General features: G+C 35.7%; 2 protein-coding genes across 5 annotated transcripts in view; both read right to left on the bottom strand.

Annotated features, from left to right (window-relative positions):
- The window catches only part of LOC136026268 (uncharacterized), a 32,857-nt gene extending 26,478 nt beyond the window's left edge, over positions 1-6,379 (bottom strand). Inside the window, exon 1 of the mRNA XM_065702656.1 lies at positions 6,291-6,379. The gene's annotated coding sequence lies outside the window, so the exon portion shown is untranslated. The remainder of the gene's footprint in view (positions 1-6,290) is intronic.
- Positions 6,380-18,427: 12,048 nt separating this feature from the next.
- Positions 18,428-24,952, bottom strand: part of LOC136026265 (multiple PDZ domain protein-like) — a 448,978-nt gene continuing 442,453 nt past the window's right edge. For 3 of the 4 annotated variants that reach the window (XM_065702652.1, XM_065702654.1, XM_065702653.1), the window contains one exon: positions 18,428-24,509. In XM_065702652.1, coding sequence (XP_065558724.1) covers positions 24,050-24,509 — 460 coding nt within the window. In that variant the 3' untranslated portion in view covers positions 18,428-24,049. The remainder of the gene's footprint in view (positions 24,510-24,952) is intronic. The other variant, XM_065702655.1, reaches the window with a different exon arrangement.

Raw genomic sequence — 24,952 nt, 5'->3', positions numbered from 1 at the left:
TGGTCTGCCTTCTGTAACATACTGTAGGAGGAGAGATGTTATCCTTGTATTTAAGATAATGACCAGTCGTACCATTATGCCCATTTTTGATTACAGTGAATACACCAACAACTGTGTTGACCATAGCAGTTGACAGCTTCAAGATTGGTGCTGACCATGATTGGAGCAGCAAGCAATTGAAGACACAGTGGGACAATATAGTATCATTCAGCAGGTCTATTAGGTGCCACCCACCCACTTTAGCCCTCAAAACACTCCTGGCCAATAATACATCTAGTGACCCCCAACAATGAAACCAGATTGTCCTGTATATATGCAAATAGTGATTGTCCACTCATGAACTGTGACATGAATGTGCAGTCAATGTTACCTGACAACATCTACAGGATCTTCAACCTTAGTTGATAGAAGATGCAATTTAAGGTAACAAGATGGTATTTCAAATCAAGGCTGTATCCAGAGGAGGGGTTACCAATGTAGACCCGCCCCCCCACCAAAAAATATCTGAATTGTAAAACCTAATAATTATGCACATTAATAAATTTTTGATTTTTCAAAAAGAATTGGTAAATCCCCCAGAGTAAAATTTTAGATATACCCTTGTTCCAAGGTACCACATCTACAGCACATCTATTTGTTATGTTCTAAGGACTCTATTCAGTTAACTTGCAGTGGTGAAAACAGTGGTTCCTTGTATTTTGGATGTTTTTACTTCTTTTATTATATGTATTTTAAACAGGGTAGGTTTCAAGATATTTGAAACTTGCTAAGAAATCTACTTCATTAAGGGTGGTAATAATAAAGCATTTTTGACAAATTTCAGCTACACCTATAATGTCAAGTACAGAATGGGAAAAGCATATAAATGCTAGAAGATATGGCTATCTAAGGCTGCATGAAGTAGTACAATCAAACAAGCTTACTTCAGGAGGAACGATTGTAACATGTTACCTAACCTCAATGACAAACAAAGGGTACTTATGTGTTATAGCAGCAACACTCAAAAATTATGCTGTGTAAAACTCAAGAGCAAACGGCTTTGTCTGTCTGTCTTAAGAGACAATTAGCTGATATCCAGTGGAAAAACAAGTGAAGGGTGACATAATACATTGGGCTATATATTTGCACATAAGGGGGTGGGGGCAAATTATTTGGACAACATGAAATTAGAAAACAATTCTTACTTCATAATATGCAGAATATTTGTAGCTAATACATTTTACATGCAGAAGCCCTATACTTTACCTTGAATCCACCCCCTAATATGCAAATATATAGCCTGAATTTGTTTCTTAAATATAGCGTTTTCATCATATTTAGGTATATTTCATTAACATTAACCTACCTTCACTTCTTGTGTGTTGCTACTGTAATACATATGTACTCAAAATTTTGGTTTTTAATATTCTTTTGGATCTGATTAAAGCATTTGACACAAATCACCAAATGCTATTTACAACTCAATGCAGAACCAAGCTACTAAGGCCAACAAAGCTATGCTTACCCCTCAAGTATCCTAATCCATTTAAATCTTTGCTCTTTTCCCCTGCCAAGAAGTTTCAGTTTCCTTTAAACTCTTCCCATTCCATTTGGGGATGAGTGCTTTCTGTTTGGCCCAAGATGGATGACAAAAAAGATATTCTTTGGCAACTTTTCATCCTTAAGCTACAAAGCAAGTCCTAGCCATCTCAACATTTTTCTCACTGTAGCCTTAGCTATGTCATGCCACCAAATATGATTGCATTAATGTGAATGAATGGGTTTTAAATCTACTGCCAAAATAGAGAGCAGAGGTAGCAAGAGAGTGAAATCAGGAAAATTGAAAGAGTGCATCAATCTTCAGTGATGAAAGGGAAAGCTGACTTGTTCTCTGAAGTTCTGATTTTATTTTACAGAAATTCCGATGCAGTGGCACCCCAGGATCTACTGACCCTATTAGGCATATATGGTAGATTGCTCGTTTTTAGTAATGACATTTGAATTTCAATTTTTAGGCATTTTTAATTAAATTACATTGTCCAGCTGGTGAATAATGGCAATGATTCCAACTGGCAGCATCCCATTTTGTTTTTCATGGCTGATTCAGCCATTCATAATCAACTCCAGATTTGAACACATTGGTGGTAGGGGCTGTTACTGTGTCACCAGTTAAAGAATTCCAGAATGAAACAATTCTATTGGTGAAGAAGTGGTTTGCTGTATGTGTCTGGGCTCTCTTCTGGGACAATTTCAATGAGTGGCCTCTAGTCCTCTGTAGGGTGTCTAGTTGGAAGTAAGAATAAGGGCTGTTGTTGGCTAAATATTTCTTAATCATAGTCATGTCTCCCCATTATGTCTTCAATAAACTAGTGAAGGTAACTTAAGTTTTTGTAATCTTGCCAGATAGTCCAGGCCTTTGCGCCCTTCTATACATTTTGTGACCTTTTTTTGAATGGATCCAAGGGCAGCTCCATCATCTTTATTGATATGGGAGGCAACAGTCATTTGATATTCTATGACAGGCTTTGTACAACTTTAGCATGGTCTGTGGACCTCTGGTGGAGATTGTATGTTCTATTAACCCTAGTTTGTGTAATTCTTTACCAACAATCATTCCTTTATGGGATGTGAATTTCAACTTGTGTTAAATAATCAGCCAAAGATTTCTATCTTCAGTTGCAGCTGGAATGGGTTGGGGTTGTGAATTAGTTGAACCTATATTGTACAAACAACTAGGGTTGGTTTTTGCAAAATGAACAGTTTTGTACTTTTTAACATTTAGTTTAAGGTTTAAGTTACTCACTGTCCACTCAGAGAAAGAGTCAGTATCTGCTTGTAAGGTGGTGTCTGTATTTCTGGGCCAATGATTTTTGAATCATCAGTATATATTTAGAGCATACATTTATAAGCTTATTTAGGATTACATGTGCAGCATCATTAATATACATATTCAACAACATTGGCCCAACCACAGTCCCTTGTGGAACTCCACTGGTGACTGTTGCAGTTTCAGAAAAGAAAGATTGGCCTCCATCACTGAGAACCTTGATCACTTGCTTCTTATTTGCCAAGAAGGCCATTATCTGGCTGGTTGCAATGGAGTTAATACCAATAGCATGAAGCTTTATTTTCAGTCTTTTGTGACACACTTTATCAAATGCCTTGGCAAAGTCAAGAAGCACAATATCTACATCCTTGATCAATAAGTTCAATTATGTATTTGTAGGCAGCTAGGAGTTTAGTTTCAGATTGTTTCACTTGTCTGAAGCCATGCTGTTTTGGGGTGAGCAGCTCATTAGAAACTAGGTGCTTAGTTACAGCTGAATCCACACAACTTTCCAATACTTGACCCATAGCTAATGTTGTACTAATAGGTCTGAAGTTATCACCCACATCCCTATTACCCCCATTGAGAATAGGTGTAATGTGTGCCAGTCTCCAGTTGTATGGTACTACTGAGGTGTATAGTGATTTTTGGAATAGCTTAGTTAGTGGCTCAGCTAAAACTGAACATGCTTCCTTCAAAAGACTAGGAGAAATTCCATCAGGACTTGTTCACATATTTTGATCCAGCTTTTTCAACTGCTTATAGACTAACCCAGAATCAAGACTAAGGGGTGGCATAGGGTTATCAATTTGGTACTTATGCTCTTCTGGTAGAGTTGTATCATCTGGGGTTATGAATACTGACTTGAACTGTTTACTTAGTAGATTTGCCATGATCTTAGGGTTGATAATCAATTGACCTTGATATGCTAAATGGGTCACTGAGTGTCTACCACATTTTTTCTCTGATGCCCAGTTTAATTTTTTTTTCTTTTGTCTCTGTTGCTGAAAAATCTTTATATTCTGCAGTTACATTTCTTGTCAAATATCAAAGGTGATTTCTGGCTTGTTTGAACTTTTCTAGTTTATCTGAGGATGAAAGTCTTTTGTAAATTGTCCATGTTCTCTTTTTTTTATTGATAGTTTTGTAAACACCTTGAAAAATAAATGGAAGTGCTCTTGTTTTTTTTTTTTACAAATTTTACTGTCTTATGTTTTCCAATTTTTCTAGCAATTAAGTTCACATTTTACTCTATGCATTTACAATATCTTGTTGTTAATGAAAAACCAGTCAGTTTCTTAATTCATTAGTTACTTTGAGGTAGACCACAAACACAGAGCTTTTAAAATTATGTTTTCTAGGTGGAAGCAAACAAAGTGCACAAATGATACACATATGATCACTATGCCCAAGTGGTGGCAAATCTTTTACTGATAAAACATCATCTATATCATCCACTATAAGTAAATCTAAGATGGATGGTTCCTGATGAGCTTAGTACTGTGTATTGAAATTGACCACCTGACAGTAATCATTTTCATATAAACACCTCTGGAGAGAACTATCTCTAAAAAATTTTGTGTCAAATTTATGGAAACCTCCACCATTCAGCCATTTTATATCTGGCAAATTGAAGTCTCCTGCTACTATCATATGCTTTGAAAAATGGACTAGTTGGATTATTGATCTTGTAATAGCCAGCAAGGATTCATCTCAACTAGGTAAACTGGGGCTAAGGACAAGAGCTGCCTGGGATGCAAATTATCATTCCAAGATGATAGAAAAATAACTTCTTTCAGGGATATGGGGAATTCTACAATTTGTCTTGTACTTTTGTTTTTGAAAGATTTTTTGGTAAAATTCTAGTTAATTGATTTCTTACTATCTCAGAAAGAATTTAGGTTAAGAAAATGAAACTTTCAGGGATGGGTCTACAGGCTAAAGTATGTCCTGTGAAGATATTTTAAAGTACCCACCTCTACTCCTTCTCCCTCTAGACGGCCCTGAAATTTGCCTACATGACAGGTCTATACCTATTGAAATTTTGACAAAACAACATCTTACCTTTATTTTCAGTTACTAGTTGCTTTTTCTCTGCCTTTAGTTCTGGAAATGCAATTTCTGTTATTTGAGTAAAATTTTGACCCATACCAATGTTTTTTTCAAAATTTAGGAAATGTATTTGCATATCTTTAAAACCTTATAAAATGGAACTAAGCAAAGTTATGAAGCTGAAAACAATTTTGTTGTACTTTAATTATGCAGAAGATCTATTATGCAAGATTTCACTTTTATAACACACATATTTTTAAAGGTCATCAAAGGTCAGGGCCCTCTAGAGGGAGAAGGAGTGGAGGTAGTTGCTTCAAAATACCTTCCCAGGACATACTTTAGTCTGTAGATTCATCCCTGAAGTTCTATTTTCCTAACCTAGGCCTAAACCCTTTCTGAGACAGCAAGAAGTCAATTAACTAGAATTTTACTGATTTTTTTTTTTTACATCCCATATAGCATAGCCAGAAAAATGACTGGAGGTGCTAGGCTATATGATATAAATACATCCTTGGGCCCTAACTTGACCAGTAGGTTATATTTGAAGCTTTTGGGCCTAGAACAAAATTTGTTCAGAATTATTTGTAATCAGTGCTTAGAAGGAAGAATGGGTAGCAGACTAGTGTGTATTTGGGACTGACACTTATTGTCATGGTTGCAAACACTATAGGCCTACTAAGAGCAAGTGTTGTGTGGATAACAAACTAGGCCTAGGCTGGCCTACTAATTCTATATTATGGCTATTAGGATAGAAGAGGGCTTGTATAAGACCGCTATGGTGGTGATTTATTAGGCTAGGATATATTTAGAAAGGATGATTAAATTGTAGGCTACTTCCTTTCAGGCCATGCTATATCATTTCAGTGTTTAGCCTAGCCTACAAGATAAATTTACAACTGAAATTTTATAATTGATGAGGTTAAGATACTTAAATGAGCAGAAAACAGATACAAACAAAATAATTGTGTCATCAGATCATCAATTTGAAACTCTTTCTAAATTATTATTGCTGCCATCATAATTGCATCTCAGTAGCCTATCCCTAAACACGTTACCTCAAGTCTTCATTGCTAGCAGGGCCAGTGTCTTAGCAATTTTCTGTCTCAACAGATCAGATAACACATAAAATAAAATCATTGCTTAGGGTAGGCTACTAGCTGACAATATTGAAGTAGCCCATCAAAGATTGGGTCAACAAGGACTCTGCCAATCCACCACAGCCAAAGGATAAACAGATAACTTAGCTGAGAATTCACCAAGGTTACTTTTTTTAACTGACTCTGGAGGCTACTGAGCTCACTCTTGCAGAAGACAGATCTAAGGTGATACCCCCCACATGGGTCCACCGAGTATCCACTGCACTATCGTAAAAGTAATTTGCTCTAGCTTATTAAATCAAGCCTAAAAGTTGACCAGCATCTCATATACTTACTTTTAAAGCCTCGTGGTGACCTCGCTACAACCACGCTTAATATCCATGGCTTTTGAAGACTTGCCGACCATGAAAGTGAAGAAAGCATCTGGGAGAAAATCGATGAATCACTATCGCTATCTATCTCCAGAACAGCTTCCCTGTGCTGATTCACAAACGTCCTGGACAGATGCCGAGCATAACAAACCAAAATTTCTTTTAACTAAAAATGATTTTTCAGTGAAAATACCTGTTCATGGTATTTTCATTTAAAAAACAACAGCTCTACCTCCCTCCCTAGATATTGAAAAAAGTATCTCGCATCCCCCACCGAATCTTTTTTCGTGAGTTGGACAGCTGTGAATGATTTTAGAAGAAGTAGCTCTAAATTCTCCTATGAAAATTCTGCTTTTTTTATCTTGCATATTATTCTTTACGAAAAAAATCACAAATCCGTGAAGTAGTAAAGTGACTAAATTCACAAGATTCCACGTACTAAATACCTGATTCCATGGATTTCCAAGAGTGCCAATTCCTAATCCGTTGTTTTTTCCACCTTAGATTTAAAAAAAAATACCTTTTTCGGTATTTCCAATGAAAGAACCTAGAAAAAATTGCCCTCTCCCCTTAGATTCTGAAAATAGATTTTTTTGTTTATGCCCTGAAATTTTTTGTCAAATGTGAGACAAGAAGACTAGAAATATGGACAATTTGGTATACGAGTGTCGCAGCTCTCAGAGGGCATGTTTTAGTCCCAGGTTTGCTGGACCATTGGTATGGATTTCTTTACCAACGAGTATAAGGTCATCAGAAAATTTTAGCCAGTTTAAGAATAGGCTAAAAAACCAACTTCTGGGAAGAGATTAAGCAAATAATTAAAATGGGATGGCTTATTGTCTTGTTTTTTAAGTAGGATTTTTCTTCTCTTCTCTCTCTCTCTTCTTCTTTACTTTCCTTTATGTTTTCTTTTCCCACTTTGTTGTTTCCTTCCATTTCATATTTTGTATGTTAATGTTGTCGGTATTGTTGTTCATTGAATTTTTATCAGCCACTACTAACAAGTCTTTGACTTTCTAAAGTGGCTGATGTGGTTCTTTCGTATTTTGATGATATGTATAATGAAATTGTCTCTCTCTCTCTCTGTCTTTTTCGGTATCTTCATATATATATATATATATATATATATATATATATATATATATATATATATATATATATATATATATATATATATATATATATATATCCCTCTGAATTGTTAGCCCTGAAGATCTCATTCCATACTCTATGTTCAGGCTCTACAATATTTAAATTGAATTTATTGACTATTGTGTCTTTAAATTTAATGTGCCAATACCACTACAGCAATCTTTTCAAAACAAAATTTTTAAATGCTTCAAATCCCACAAACTACCACCTTCAGGAAAAAGCTAGGATGACCACATTTTCACGAAGGTTGTTACACCTGAAGTGCTCGACTTAGTAGTCTAGTGCTCAGAATTCAAAAGGAACTAAAGACAAACGAACTGAAACAAGCAGTCAGTACAGAACGCCACTTTAAGACGAAGAAACATGATGAGTGCTAAACAATTTTGACTGTAAAGTAAAATAAGCCTTAACGGAAGAAGATGAAGTAATATTACACACCTACGAATTAAAATATAGTGGTTTAGCATTAATTTCGTTGTACGAAAGCAGTTTGTGATTTGGCTCATCTAGGTAAATATTATTAGCATGAGCAAAAAATTTCCTGTTAAAAACAATGTTTTTGACGTGGTTTAAAATAAAAATCCTTCTTCTTCCTAAGATGGGAGATCCAAAAGTAACATACATATATTCTTTTGCTTATATTATAGTGGTATTACAGCTGAGATCCGTAGCATAAGCTACTTAACACTTGGAATGTAAGACGGTCTATGATTGGTCAGCTAAAAATGACCCACTATTCAGAAAGAAGTTTCTATTTCTACGGATAAAAATTAAACCAGAATAATAATCCTACTTGGCCAATGTGAAAGCACAGGTATTTCCTGGTTGGGTAGTTTATTTTTAAGTATGAACCTTCTTTTTGACGCTGAAATAAAAAAATAAAGAAATGTCTTATAGAAAACGTCTTGTTTAAAAAAGTGTTCATTTTTGTTTTGACAAAATTACAATTGGTTTACATACCTAAATCTTGTTCTCGTTCTTTTCATATTTCAACGTCAAAGTCTAAACTATGAATTTCACATAATTTTTTCATCAGACATTTTACTTAATACTTTCAAAAATTAAAGTTATTGAAACAAGGGGAAAACATTTTACATACCTTACAATACCACCTATACAACTACGTCTCGTGCATAATCAAAAAAAAAAAAAAAAAAAAAATCTGCAAAAAAAAGTTGAAAGAAAAATGAAGGGCGATATTGAAACCCAATGAAAAGAAATCGTTATATCGTAAGCTAGACTTAAAATGGACAGAAATTACTACGAATGAATAAATTAAATATAAAATGAACATTGACTAAATTTAATCACAAGTTCCAACTTAAAATGAACAACTACAGATAATAGTTGGACAATCAACCCATTTCATCCCCTAAAAGCTCCATAGATAATAGTTTGGGTGACCACCCTTTTCATCCCTTGAAGTCTAGATTTGTCTTCGTTGAAAACGTCATGTACCTAGGACAATGTCTGTTTTTATAGCACAAGAAAAAAAAAATGCATGACATAAGGTAAATATTAAAAGATGATTTACTATGGAAGTTAAAAGTTCTGATGTCCTTTTCAAGACTCAAAAGTTATTGGATGGCAGCCAGCCTCCTCCTAAGTATCTTTTCCCTCCAAAGATAACCGATCAAAATTTGAGAAAGTCATTTTGTTTAGAATAGTTGGACTGTAGATTTCTCTGCGGAAATACCCCCCCCCCCAGAGTCCTCAGGGTAAGGGCTGTAAGTTTTGCAGTTTGCTAAATGTTTACCTTTAGTATTTGGTATCGGGAAGGCATGTTTGATTCCTGGTATCCAAAAATGTCAAGGGTATTCTGGTGAAGCTTTCATAGAATGCTGAGGGGGAGTGTTGAACTAAATTAAACACACTATGTGCATGCATGTTATCAAAAGGGCATATCTTAAGAATGACTTAGGGTATTAAGTTGGATTTATAGTGGAATGATGAGGAGGTTGATCAATTAAGCAAAATTCAATATGTGGCTACTACTACTGTTACTGTTACTACTGCTATTACTACTATTACTACTACTACTACTTTTACTGCTAAAGCTATGGTAATTAAGGTGAAAATTTCAGGGAATGCTGAGAGGATGTTGAGCTAAGTCAAAACACACTATGTGCATGCAAGCTGTCAAAAGGACGTATCAGCAATATTCCAGAAACTGCTCAGGGTATTAAGTTGAGACTTCCTGCGTATGTTGAGGGAGATGTTGAAAAAAACAAAGATTTCTAGGTGAATACTGCTATTAATGCTATTACTACTGCTACAATATTTCTACTACTGACGCAAGGGTTTTAAGGTGAAGCTTTCAGGGAATGTTTAGGGGATGTTGAACTAAATCAAAACACAGTAAATGTGTATAGATTTTTAAAAGTTTGTATCAGCAATATATCAAGAACAGCTTAGAAAATTAAATTGAAACTTTCAGGATATGTTCAGTAAGGCTTTGAACTAACCAAAAGGCACTAAGAACATATTTGCTACTACTACTACTGTCACTAAGAAATACGCTACTACTGAGGCTAATGGTATTTACAGTAGTAGCCCCTCCATGGTTTTAAACGGAGCTCTATCCCCTTGAATCCCGATCCCAAAACTTTGTTTAAGCTTCTTCAAGACGCAGGTACTTATTATGTAATAAGGAATGTTTTCTGAGAGATGGTGGTGTCTGTTACGTAATAGGGGACGTTTTCTTATAGATGCAGGTAGTTGCTACGCAATAGGTGTTTGTTTACTTTTGTTTGTTGCGTAAAAGCAAATGTTTTCTTCAAGACATTTTAAAAGTTTTTAAGACATTTTCTTTAAGACGAGTTTCAATATGTTTCAAGACGTTTCTTAAGACATTTTTCTTCAAGACTTTTTTGAAGACGTTTCAAGACATTTTAAGACGTTCTTTAAAACATTTTTCTTTAAGACGATTTTCAACAAATTTCAAGACGTTTTTTAAGACATTTTTTCTTTAAGACGTTTTTCAAAACGTTTCAAGAGGTTTCTTACGAAATTTTTCTTCAAAACTTTTTTGAAGACGTTTCAAGACATTTCAAGACGTTTTTAATGCGTTTTTTGCAAAGCGTTTTGAAGACGTTTCTTAAGATATTTTCTCCAAGATATTTTTTAAAGACAATTTTTAGGACATTTTTCTTCACGAAGTTTTTCAATTAGCTTCAAAACATTTTTCTGAAGCTATTTTTCAAAATTTCTGTGGTTGTTATGTAATAGGGGAATTATGTCAAGAATCACGAATTCTTGCACGACTTGCTAGACCTCAGACTCCCGTGGGGAATCTCCAATTGTAACTGAGCACGACAAACACGTGGGTATTACTTAATGACGGTATACACATGGGTGTTAAGCAAAGGTAGCGCACACGTGGGGTGTTAGGTAATGGCAACGTACACGTGAGTGTTAAGTAATATTTAAAGAGATGTCATTTTTTTTCAATGTGTTTTTTCTCAGGGAACCTTTATGCTCCAAAGATTTTTTTCCGCATTAGGATTTGAAACAGATTTCCCCAATTTAGAATGAAGCGCTAGAAAACTGGACCAAGAAAGCCTTTCTAATATTATTATTACACCTTCTGCTTGATAACCTATTCCACGCACGAAGAATTCCCTGTCCCGAATTCTATAATGATTAAATGGATCGCATTTTTCCAACTCTTTCCATATGAGAGCGCGCAAACAGCCGAGTGCTACTTTTTTATTCATTGAGCGCATCTGCCTGTTACGGCACTATTAATTATCTAACTTGACCTAGAGAGGTTAAGTTAGCTATTGAATTAGCGAGATATTCCATAGCATTGGCTTTAAATATTTCATTACGTAAATTATTACGCATAGAAGATTCATCCTAAACAAGAAATCTAAGGAGTGAAGGTTTTTTTCATGCAAGTATTATTAATAAGAAACATAAAATCCAGAAACCACAGAAACAACAATTGAAGCTCAACAAAGGAAAAAAGAAAACATAAAAAAGCTGATATAGGATAAAATATAAGCAAAAACAAGCGTGAACTAAAGAAAAGCGAGGGGCCAATTCCAGGGAGAGAGGTGTTGAGGGTTGTTATTAGAGGTAAATTTAAAGCATATCAAGAGATGTTTGAGAGGCCTTAATAAAAATTCAAGTTTCTATTGTTTTGTTAAGCGTACTTGCCTATTACATTGTGTGAATTTAAATCTTGATATTAGTAAATTCACATTTTAAATGAGCCGTAAGTATTACGTAATAATAATAGGAAATATACGAAAAAATGTCAAACTGACAATACGTTTTCTTGCTATTAGATTTCACTCCCCCTCTTTCGAGAAAATTCTTTTAAAACCTCCCTAACTTGTAATGAAAATGTTTCATTTCTTTGAGCCAACACTCTGCATTCCTGGTTGATAAGCGCACATTTTAAGAATTTTCTTTTTCGTATTTCTCATAATCTCGTTAGAGGTAAATTTAACCCCGTTGAGAGATATTTCTTAGAGCTTTTAATGAAAAAGCCCCCTGTTTCTTTGACTGAGTGTTAAATTTCAGTCCCTTCTGTCGAAAATAAATTCTTTTAATACCCACCACCTTAACCTTTAAACTGTAGAACATGTTAGTCCAAGCATTTCATGCCACCACTACAAATTATGGATGGAAAACGGCACAATCTGGCAACCTTCACCACTCCAAAGGCCTTTTTTAGGTATTTTCATGGTAAGAATATGCTTTAAATCCATTGGTTCGTGTTTTCACGATCCATAATAAGCGTGATACACCATGGCAATTAACGCCATCATGGCAAACTAATGATGGCACATGAAACCCTTTGGCACACCTCAGAATTTTTCATCATTCCTGAAATATTGTTTTTCAGTTAGTTTCCTGTTAATATGCTTCAAATCAATTAGTTCAAGCTTTTGCAAGCAAACCCTCCATGATATACCCTATAATTTTACGCCACCGTACCACATTTCGACTGGCCCTATGGCACCTTTTGGCAACTCCTGGTCATTTCTAAGACATTTTCAAGACATTTTCTTGTTAAAAATTCATTTATTCAAGTTTTTACAAGCAAACCCTCCGTGAAGTAAGAAGTGAATTCCCGCCACCTTGCCAAGCTATGACTACCCTTCTGGAACCCCTCATGATTTCTCAGGCATTTTGCAGATATTTTCTTGTTAAAATTTGTGCTTTAAATCCACTGGTTCGTGTTTTTGCAAGCCAGTCATGCGTCATACACCATGTCATTTCACACCACGGTGCCACACTATTACTAACCCTCTGGCACCCCTCATCATTCCTTTTTTTTTTCACACTTTTTTAATAAAGTGATATCCAATTGTGCTGTTGCCACTTCTGTCCCAAATTCCACAGTTCCGATTCCACCAAATCCGCTCCAAGCTCCCTCTACTCCAGTCCCAGTCCCAAGTTTCACTGATTCTGGTTTCGGCAGTTCCGGTTCCACCACATCTGATTATAATTCTACAGTTCTAATTCCTCCAATTTTGCTCCGATTTCCACTAATCCAGGATTTTAATGCTGCTGGCTCCGTGGCAATCAATGGCTGGTCATTGACAATACTTAATTTATTATACGTTTTCAATCAGTATCACTGGTACATTGGAAGGATAAACACTCACATCCTATTTTAAAAAGGTGAAAATAAAACATTCCAAGAAAGTTCGTGCACATGATAAAGTCATCGTTGCCTTTAACGCTGACAACGAGAAATATTTGAACTATGAAACAAGCATTAATGGGAATCTTATTGGAAATGTATGCGTAAATTATCATGACAGTGAGGTGTTAAATTCCTTCGGAATACCAAAAAAAACATCATATAAAATGGTGGCTATGTAAGAGTAACATTTCCAGAGATGATAATACTCAAAAAGAATGTGAGTCTAAAACCTTTAGTTAGTGACGAAGACCAACTTCTTGCTATTGTTCCTGGTAACGCATTACCCGTTGATAGATCCTAAGCTTTCTGACTTTAGGATTTAAAAGAAGACAAGGATAAGACAAGTCTACTACAGCACCAACATCATAATGTATATCTTATCCTGGTGCCGAAAATGTGACCCATGTAAAAATAATGTCGGAATAGACGGTTAAACTACAAGTAAAATAAAAAGGGCATATATAGAAAATATCAGCAAGGAAAATGAAGATGAATACCACTAACATTGGAAGAGTAGCGATTTTACCTTCGTCATATGCTGTCAGTCCCCGTAATATGCATGAATATGCTCAAGATGCTATTGCGTATGCTCGTCTCTATTGTCGTCCAGATTTATTTATTACATTTACATGTAATCCATCTTGGGACGATATACAGCAACTTTTACTTCCTGGACAATCGCCAGTTCATAGACAATACCCGTGTCTTCCAGCAAAAGTCGAAATCACTGATAAATTTAATTGTAAAACTTAAAGTATTTGGGCCAGTCCTCAATTTTAGTACCTAACACAATTACCGACAATGATGGAAACCATTTATATAGAGAAGGTCTACCGAAGATGGCGGAAAATCAGCAATCATAAAGTCGCGTAACCGTTACATCAAAGTAGATAACCAACGGGTCGTTCCATATTCAACTTTATTATCGAAAACATACAATGCACACATACACGTGGAATATTGTAATTCCGTAAAGGCAATCAAATACATATGTAAATACGTCAACAAAGGCAGCGACATGGCAGTTTTTGGCTTGCAGTCCGAAATCAGTGATATTGATGAAGTCGTACTATATCAGGCTGAGAGATACATAAGCAGTAATGAAGCTATGTGACGAATTCTTTCTTTTCCGAAACATGAACGAAGTCCAGCTGTTGTTCTCTTAGCGGTACATTTACAGAATGGTTAACGTGTTTATTTTTGGAATCCAACGTGCAACAAGAGAACTGAAGCCATCGGATACAACGTTAACTGCTTTCTTCGCGTTATGTCAAAATGATTCTTTTGCAACAAAACTGCTGTATTCTGAAGTACCTACGTATTACACGTGGAATGCTAATAAAAAATCACTTGAACGTCGGAAACGGGGTAAATCAGTTCACGGCCAACCTAACATCTTCAAAGAAACCACGATTGGAAAAATCTACACCATTCATCCCAATCAAGATGAATGCTTCTTTCTCCGCCTCCTTTAGATTAATGTACCCGACCCGATGTCCTTTGAGAATTTGAGAACTGTAAACGGGACTATACATGGCACTTATCGTAGTGCATGCCAAGCTCTGAATTTGTTAGAGAACGACAAACACTAGGATAATTGCATCAATAACACATGCGAAACATCGACTCAAAGTCAAATTCGTGCATTGTTTGGAATCATATTGACAACTTGCTTTCCTTCATCTCCTACAGAGCTATGGTAGAAATACAAATCGCAAATGGCCAAGGATTATGATCAGACAATGCATTGTGCCAGTATCCAAGTTGGAGAGATCTTCTTCGTGGATGCGCCAGGAGGTACTGGTAAAACGTTTCTAATAAGATTGCTCCTGGCATCAATTCGATCCAAAAATGACATAGCGTTGGCTCTTGCATCGTCCGGAATAGCCGCAACGTTGCTGCCTGGTGGGAGAACTCATGCCGCTTTGAAATTGCCTCTGATTATGCAATCCACAGAAGCTCCCACGTGCAACATTTCCAAATCATCTGGGATGGGTAAAGTATTGCAGCAATGCAAACTTATTGTTTGGGACGAGTTAACAATGGCACACAAAAAATCGCTCGGGGCTCTCGAGTGATCATTGCTAGATTTGCGAGGAAATTCTAAACCCCTTGGCAGCACATTAATATTGCTTGTGGGAGATTTCAGACAAACATTACCTATTATTCCTCGATCAAAACCTGCGGACGAAATGAATGCTTGCCTGAAAAATTCTTATTTGTGGGCACACGTAAATACATTGTAATTAACTATAATTAAGCGTGTCCGATTGCAAAACGATCACTCTGGTGAAGTATTTTCAGATCAATTGCTGGCAACTGGAAATGGAAAGCTCCCAGTCGACTCAATTTCAGGACGTACACAACTGCCTTCTCAATTCTGTAATTTAGTGACTTCAAAAAATGACTTGGTTGAAAAGGTATTTCCGAATATTCTCACCAATTATAAAAACCATAAATGGCTAGTTGAACGAGTAATTTTGGCAGCCAAAAACAAAGATGTCCACGAAATCAACAATATTATTCTGACCAAGATTCGAGACCAGGTAGTCATTTACAAGTCAGTCGACACAGTTCTGGAATCAAATGAAACGGTTAACTATCCATCAGAATTTTTAAATTCGCTAGATCTCCCAGGGTTTCCACCACACGTGTTGCAACTAAAAATATGCGTAACAATAATCATGCTGCGAAAAATTAACCCACCAAAGCTCTGCAACGGCACGCGACTTGCCGTAAAAAACAATGGGAAACGTAATAGAGGCAACAATCTTGACAGGGCCTTCCGAGGGTGAGGTTGTTCTTATTCCTCGCATTCCCTTGATTCCAACGGAACCGCCTTTTCAATTTAAAAGATTGCAATTCCCAGTTTGATCAGTATTTGCAATCAACATCAACAAAGCTCAAGGGCAATCATATCTTAGGAATACAAAATTTTTGGTATCTAGGATGCCCAAGGTAAATTTACCCTTATAACATCCTCAGGAAAAAAAAGCTCAAGAAATCCTTGACAAGCACCCACCTTCTTGAAGGTTTTTTTTGTCATGTTCGTCGACTTAAGAGCGTTTAAAGGCTAGTTTCTTATGCATGAAATGGATATTACTTTTATTATATTTATATTATATTTATATTTATATTTCTTTACATACTGTCCCTTTTGTAAACTGTTTAATGCTATTACTACTAATAACGCATCGTAATATCACGCCATTTACAGCACCAAGGACAGTGAAACTGAAATCTTAGTGTCTGAATAGTTTAAGAGGAAAATTATTTAATCACATGTATAAAAATATTAATAAATCAGGCGTTGAATTTTCGGTGGAAAATACCTCGACATTCAGTTTTGGTTGTAGTGGGTGCCAAATTATCCAAAAAGAAACAGGCAAAAAAATCAGCAAAAAAAGCTATAAACATATGGCACCAAATAGCTTAAAATGGTTTCCCTTTCCTTTGAAGGTGTATTAGTTTTTCGAACCGACAAACAGCTAATGTTTCAGTTTTATGGATGAACAACGTTATGGCATTTAACTAGTTTGTTTAGCTGATTTATTTTCATGGTTCAACGCGGCAAAACTGACAATAATATTGTCCCTCAATATTTTGAAACAATCAAAAGACAGACATTAGAAAATTGAAGTTCTCAGATACGAAAAGAACTAACATGGATCCAAGGATTGACACACTCCGCCTTCCTACTAATCTGCTCTAAGTTCCAATTTGAAGTCCTTCCCACAAAATTTTAACATACTTTAAATTCTTTTCATTCTTTTAAATTCCCTCCTCCTACACCATTCAAGGGTGTCTTTGCGGATTGCCAAGTTTAATGCTCGCATTTTCATTATTATCTACTTTAAACATGTTTCAGTAATTGGAAGTAAACAATATACCCTAGTAAGTGATGGCATTTTCTTTTGATATTTTTCATTATGTATGCTTGTAATTGTTATTATCATAATTCTATAGTTTAGTTAGTATTAATCATTATTTGAAACTCCAAGAATAAATTTTAGTTGATATTTTTCAACAAAACTTTAAATTTACAGTCTTTCTGTGTTGCACAATTTTAGTTTTATTTATTCATTCATTTTTAGCACCATCCAACAGGCTTTGAAATTTCCAAACTTTTCGGTACAAAACTATTTATTAAGCTTCAGTTCATGGATCAACATGAAGACGAGTCGATTCGTTTACATTGAACCAGCTTTAATGAAACGAAAATAACGAAAACTCGGCATTATCCCCCTGTGGTGTTTGTTACTTCGAATCAGCCGTTTATTCTGACCTCAACCCAGTTCCAGTGAAGATGCCTATTGGTGGGAAAGGGGGCATTTAGCCTCCCTAGTTTCAAAAAAATATCTTTTATGGTATTTTTCCTGGAAAAGATAGAAAAAAAAGATAACACTTTTTATCTGAGATAAATATTTTTTTTGTTTCTTATTAAAAAAAGAAAATCTTTGCCCCCTCCTCCATGCATTTTCACGAATTGATGGTCAGTGGGTCCTAGGCACTTAATTCATTCAGACATTCGAAGTCATACTTTCCTTGTCATAAGAGTCATACCTAGGGTCTAGATTTAGGGTAAACCAAATTCCCTTTATATATACATCGACAGGGATGTACCAAGAGAGAAGAGGGTGTTGAACCTTATCCCTCTTCTCCTCGAGCGCTCTAATTTTGAAAAAAAATATATATTTAATGCAGACGAAAGCAAAAATTTCAATAAATGTTACGCTTGTGGTCTCCAGTCTACAAAGTGCGAATACGGAACCAGTATCTCCAATGAAATCCAATTTGCTTACTGGCGTTGCGGTTTACAGAACCTGCGGAATGGAGACGCACTTTAACTAGCAAATACTTTCCGGAATAAAACAATCGTTCCAGAGCAGTCGTTCTTAAAGCACTGGAGATAAACAAAAGTCAAACTTTGGCAGAAAAAGGGGGGTAAAGAAGGGGGTATCCCCCTCACATACAGAATAATTTCCCTTTGTTTTAAGTTTTAATGTCATTTTTTACTTTGATTTAAATAAGGTCATTAAATCCACAAAATGTCCAGTTCAAAACGCCTGAATTTGTCGTTCAAAATATCAATACAATAGTTGTCTATAAACGGTACAACGTTCTGCTTGTGACGTAATTAAAAAAATAATCATAGTCTTCATAATAAAAAAAAACTAATAGCATATTATGATATTAGAATTATCATAATAAAAAAGCGACAATAAACAATAATCGAAAAAAAAAATGAATTTCCTGCACCTAGTCTACATCTACATGAAAACAAATATTATAAAGTTCAAATCACTTTATTCAAAGCCCGATATATTCAAAACCCTAAAAAGAAACTAACAGGATTGCATAGATATATGAAAAAATTTCAAAAACAAAACTTACATTCTAAAAAACAAGAGCAACAAAGTATTTACAAAGTATTGTACAAATACACAATTTAACTCCTCACCATTCTCACACAAAAACTCAAGAACTATGGACACTAAAATTAATAATCTCACTACAAGACAAAAGACCATGAATCAAGGTTGACCGTACTAAATCAAAACAAACTAACTGCAACAAAGAAGTTTGACCACAATTGGTTACGATCGGTTAAGCGATTTGCAAGAAAAAAGACCATGAATAGAGACAGAGACGTAGTAGCCAATGGCGGGGGGGAGGAGGGTGGTTTGCAGCCTCTGATGGGTGCCAAGCTAGTTCCTTTTCATCAATACCATGGTCTACTTCTATTGTGGTGGTTATGGGGGAGGGGAACAACATTGTCCTCAAGCGCTGATAAACCTATACTACACTACTGAATAGAAGTTGACCGCCCTAACTCGATACACATTAAGCCGAAACAATTGATTTGATCTCAATTCATTAAGGCTGTTTAACTAACTAGCGGGGTAAAGGATTAAGAATAGAGGTTAACCATACTAAATCGGTACATAATAGGCACAAAAAAGAGGTTTGATCCCTCTGAATTAAGATTACCTTAGCAAATGCAAGACAAAGGATCACGAACAGGGGTTGACCGTGCTAAATCGGTGCACATTAAGAGCAATCAAGAGGTTTGATTCCACTTAATATTTGTATTAAGATCGTTTAAGCGACTTGAAAGACAAAAGACCAAGAATAGAGGAACATATTAAGTCAACGTGCATTAAATGCAATTCCCCCTTAACACTTGTGTCAAAATTGTTTAAGCAGCCTGACATGTCCTCAGGAAGGACACCGTCAACAATGTAATGCTATTACTAAATACCCCATGAAGGAGTCGGAGAAAACCCTAGATGACACCCTAGATGAAACAGGATGAGGTAAACAAACATTAATTAGAGACGACCACAGCAAAAGCTTTAAAAGGTCTTCTCACGGTATTCAAACTTTGGAGACACATCCAAATTTGTTGATTCAAACCAGTACTTCCGCTGTCCCTGAATTTTCCAAGGTTTTCCCGAGTTTCCCTGAAAGAACACTGGGTTCACCGAAATCTCACCAAAAATTAACGTTCGCAAATACACAAACATTAGAAAGGAGTAGAAATCGTGAATTTTCGTTAGCGATAATTTTCGGAGAGAATCCTAAGCACCGAGTTTTCTTTGATAGAAATCGAGGGAAACTTTAGAAGATTCCGATAGTACAAACATTAATTCGAACAGAGTATTTTTGAAAATGAAATCTGATTATATCACTGTGTTTCATAGTGTACCATACGAAAAAGGAGATATCTTTGATTTCTCAGATGTCACCAATCAATAAATCAAAGTTAGTCTATGCTCTAAAATACAGGCCTTTTGGTCTAAACATGTACTAAATTCACAAAATAAAAAAAAACAATCACCTTTAACTAAAAAAAAACTTCACCAATGAAGGAATACAAAGAGGTTAATAAGGATACAAAAGGATAAAATGATACATGAAAAATACTGGTATTTAATTATAAATTGATACAAATATTCGGTCCATAATTAAGTAAAAAGTGTCAAAATTAAAATATGATTTCAAACTGATGATTAAAAAGAGATATTGCATCGTCATTAAATTTACGGGATCAGAAAATAGCTACATTTATAGACAAAAAGCATTTGGAAAAAATTAAAATTGAAAATTTAAAATTCGAATTATTTGCATAAGAGTATATGTGCACATGGCAAAAATTCAGGGAGGGTGAGAGGGTTAGTACTTCAAAATCTTAAAATGTTGTCAATAGGAAAAGATGATATCCTTGGACAGATCTTAGGAGAAAATCTTATCCTCCTTCCTCTGCATGCAGATAACATAAAAAGAACATAGTAAATGAAAATATTTTAGTAAGTTTAGGCAAAGTTATATCGCCTAAATTGGCAAGTTCCCCAAAGCAGTAAATGCATAGGGTCAGCTATGTTAAGGCAATCAATTACGGCAAAATAATGCATTGTTACTAGACTGGGTAGACAAACATTAAATTAAAGAGAAAAAAGATAATTACGAACGGATGATAATTCAAAGCAGTGTTGCAAGATTGGGCACATATGCGTCACCCGGGCGCTTTTTCAGATGGCTGCTCAGTCAACGTATTTTTTTAAAGGAAAGTTTTCTTGAAAAAAAAATATAGCTACGGCACGGTTTCGCAAAGAAAATAGTGTTTTTGACGCATTCTTCCTTTATGGGCATTCTTACGCATTCTTCCTTTTTGGGCTACACTATCTTATACCCGTCTTCTGGTCAAAATGATTAGAGAGACGAGAAAATAGCATGCATCATAAACAGTCATCAGAGCCAAGGTAAAAAATTCAATCATGAAAATTTGTTTCAGAAATGGAACACATCACAGCTCCACAAAGGGACGGTGGTCAGGGTGCGTAACTATTGATTAATTTCGTAATAGCGTCGTTCCCTACGTGGCATTCAACCAGAAAAATTGAAATATTTCTAAAGAAAGTAATGTGACTATGATTAGTGAATAATAGTAGCTGGAAAGTTCTGGATTATTTTTCTTCATTAAAGTTTAGTTGTAAGTTTACTAAATGAGCCCTGAATAGAAAACACCCAAAAACAGGTCTCCTATATTCCCACTGCAATGTATGACCAGCACACGGGAAAGAGAAGCCAAGAAGAAATGTACAAGACATGCTGTGTCCCAAAAATCTTTAATGGAGGAGGAAGGGACACTCATTACTGTAAAGATACCTATGCTGTGGTAGTCATACTGCATAAGTTACACGGGCAACACTGGACACAATGCGTTTCTGGACAACGCTGGAAAAGCGAAGAACAATAAGCAGAAATAGAAAATCAATAAAAATTTGCAAAAACTAAATTATAAAGAAAAGAGAAGTAACAGTGCATTGTGTGGACCCTTTCATATGTTTGCGCTTCTATTTAAATTACTAATCAAAGTATTAAGAATATCTAAGCATTTAAGTACTGAAACACTTAAAAACTAGAAGAATTTAAAACTAAAAATTTAACTTATCCTTAGCCATATTCAAATTCGATCCAAGCACTGACCTAGTGGTTGGCTTTGACAAAAATCCCACTGATTTCACTTTTACCAGGGAGAGCTACGAAAATCCTGTAGCTCTATCCCCGACTTTCAGGACTGACAAATTGCTATTCAGAAGGTGTACAACAAACTTTTTTTTCTGTCTTTGTATGATTGGTTTTCAGTCCATTCAAGGTGTGCCTTTTTTGTCATTAATTCAAGCACCTAATTTTTGTCAATGCAAGAAATGTAATAAATTTTGTTGAGGTTTTTAGGTCACCCCAGAGTGCCATTACTAAAAGAAACACTGGTTACTTTTGTCAGCACCCCAGACACCAATGTTTTTGCCTGTTATTATTTGTTATTTGTCACTGTAAGAAGTGTCATCATTTTGTTTTTAAGTTATCGCCATAAGTGTCAATACCAAAAATATCACTGTCTTTTCTGTCAACTCATCATATACCATTGTTCTTTTCTGTCACGATTTTTTTTGTCTTTTCAAGAAATGGCAACATTTCTCCTTCATGTCATCTGACCAATTACCATCGGTTTCATTATAATTGAAAAAATGTTTTTTTTTTCTGTCATCAGACCATACACATTTTTTCTACTTTTTTTTTTCTGTTATCATAAGAAGTGTCATCAGTTTATTGTGTCATCTAACATTTCATTGTTTCTTCCTCTCACTACCAAAAGTATTATTGCCAAATGTCAAAACGCCATTCGCCAATGTCAGTGCTAAATTAATATATAAATAACAGCGTTCACCCCCAAGGTCAGCACCTAGGTCAGCTGTGACCTAGTGACCCCCTAGGTCACTGACCCTAGGTTAGCACCAAAATTGAACTCGAAAACAACTTAAAACAACTGGGAAAACCACAACTGGAAAGCAGCCTAAATTTATTCAAGTCCATTTTTTAAATTTTTCGATGAAATCAATTGCAGAATTTAATTAATTATTATTTATAATTACATTCAATCTATTGAATCTACAATTAAATCTATTAAGAATATTCTTAAAAAGGCACAAAGATGAAAAAAGTACATTAGTTAATTTAACCACAAACTTTTCTCACTTAACCCTCACTATAAAGCACATATTCAATTCAAGTTAGTTAAGAAGCAGCACCCAGAGAGCAAGGGCGTATCCAGGATATTTGTTCGGGGGGAGGGGGATTACAAAAAATGAAAAACACAAGTCAAATGTGTTTATATGTTACGTTTTTACGGATCGGACAAAAATTTCAAGGGGGGGGGGGGGTTAAACGCCGTAACCACCTCCAGGATACGGCCTTGCCAGCATGGGTAAAATAGCACAAATACAGATATGCTCCAAACAAAAACAGAAAAACACTTCTTAGGAGCAATGTAAAAAGAAAACAAACATTTGATTTTGGTATTTCGGATAGGATTCCATGTTAAAATACACGTTATATGAATTCTTTCTAACATCCAACCCAGGGACGTGCGCATGGGGGGCGGCTCTGAACTCAGCCTCCTCCAGAAATCCTAAATTTTCTCGAACTTCTTATTCAAGTTAATTATTTTCATATTATTATTGCCCCTCCCCCCCTCCATTCAAAAAAACAAACAAACACCATAAGTGTCTAATCCATCCTTCGATAATTTTTTGCTTGTCATATGTTTACACATAAACTATGACAATTGCTTACTAATAGGCTAGTTTGAAATTATGAGCTGTAGTTGTCAAAATTTGAAATGTAAATGCCAATTTTCAAGTTTTTTTTCTTTATAACCTAAAAATTGTTACAATTTCCTCCATTGTTTCTTATATTCTCATTCGTGTTTATTCGATCCTGTCCCCCCAAAAAATCCTACAACCGTGCCTGGGTCAAAGTGTCTACATCTCCGACTGCCGCAACATAAAGCGGAAATCATTCATTATCATTCAACGCCCTATAAGAGCCGAAATAAAAAAGGATCACAAACGCATTAACTATCTCATTATCATTTAGAAAAGCCAAAAAGGGTAAATCAGAGGGTAAAACTTAGAGGAAAAACAGCACAAAAAAAAAAATACAGCAGAAAACAAAAAGATAAAAGGATGAACACAAAAAATTATAATTATACTAACATTATTTGTAAACAATACAACCATTCTCATATTAATCAGTAGAGCTGAGTGATACTAATATTGACAAATTCAGTTTAGAGAGGTTGATTTGACCGGGGGTACCTATTCACAAAATCCTTTAATGAAGATAGAAAATAACTTATTTTTACAAATTGAGGAGGGACGGGGCAATTTTGTCGTTTCTTCAGTTTTTTCATGAAAATACTTAAAAAATGTAGTTTTCGAAATCTAGATGGAAGGGGGCAAATGAGCTATTCATTAGAATGAACAGTTCATCAAAATGGGAACAATATCCAATTGGAACAGGTTAAACATATAGCTCTACTGACTAATCAAAGCAAACAGCGTTCTTACGAAAGGACGGTTAATGTCACGGAGCCTTTAGCATTTTTCAGTAAAGTAACAGCTTCTTGGTGAGTCAAACCTTCCAAACTAATTCCATCAACGGCAAGGATCTGATCCCCTCTTTTAAGCAAACCTGATGATGCAGCTGCCCCCTTTTCAAAAACTGTTTTCACGTAAATAGGCAGATCTCCATGTGGACTCCCTGTGCCTCCAACGATACTGAACCCTAGACCGTCTGTTCCTCTCTCTAAGATGACAGTGCGAATTTCTCCTGATCCAGAGTTCTCTAATGCGGAGGCGGGATTTTCAGGCAGATATGGTGGTAAAACTGGTATTTGGGGTGGTAGTGACACTGGTAGAGCGGGTGGTATGTCTGATTGTGGGCTGATAGGCGGGGCTGGTGAATTCGAAAGGACTATGGGTGTACTGTATCCTTCATTTGATTGGCTGGATGTTGAGCTGTTCCTTAAAACATAAAAAATACTTTGTTACTTAATGTGAGGCAAAAGAGATAGATAGAGCGCGAATTATGTCCTGTGAACGAAGGCAAACTTCAAAATCAATTCTTCAAAAGAAAAAAAAATCAATCTATCTTCAAAAAATTTGTTCTAATAATTTGTTCCACTCGTCCTAGCCGAGTGGATTGGTACGCTGGTTTATGATCCCCTGTCCAACAGGACGAGGGTTCGAATCCTAGTGTACTCAATTATTTGGTTTGGGACGGGGTCAATGGCGTGACTCTGTAAGCTCAGCCAGACTTGACCCAGCTCTAAATGGGTACCTGGAGAAATATGGGGAAGGTAAACAGGAAGGGTGTGAGAAAGCCCATGATGGTTGGCCCCCAACCCCCCATTGCGCTTCCTGGCTGAAGGGTCGAGAAACGGAGATCAGCACCACCGGTAGGGACT

The sequence above is a fragment of the Artemia franciscana genome, chromosome 4, assembly GCF_032884065.1.
Source record: "Artemia franciscana chromosome 4, ASM3288406v1, whole genome shotgun sequence".
Lineage (NCBI taxonomy): Eukaryota > Metazoa > Arthropoda > Branchiopoda > Anostraca > Artemiidae > Artemia > Artemia franciscana.
The sequence above is the reverse complement of the archived record's forward strand: the minus strand, read 5'-3'. Positions and strand labels throughout refer to the sequence as shown.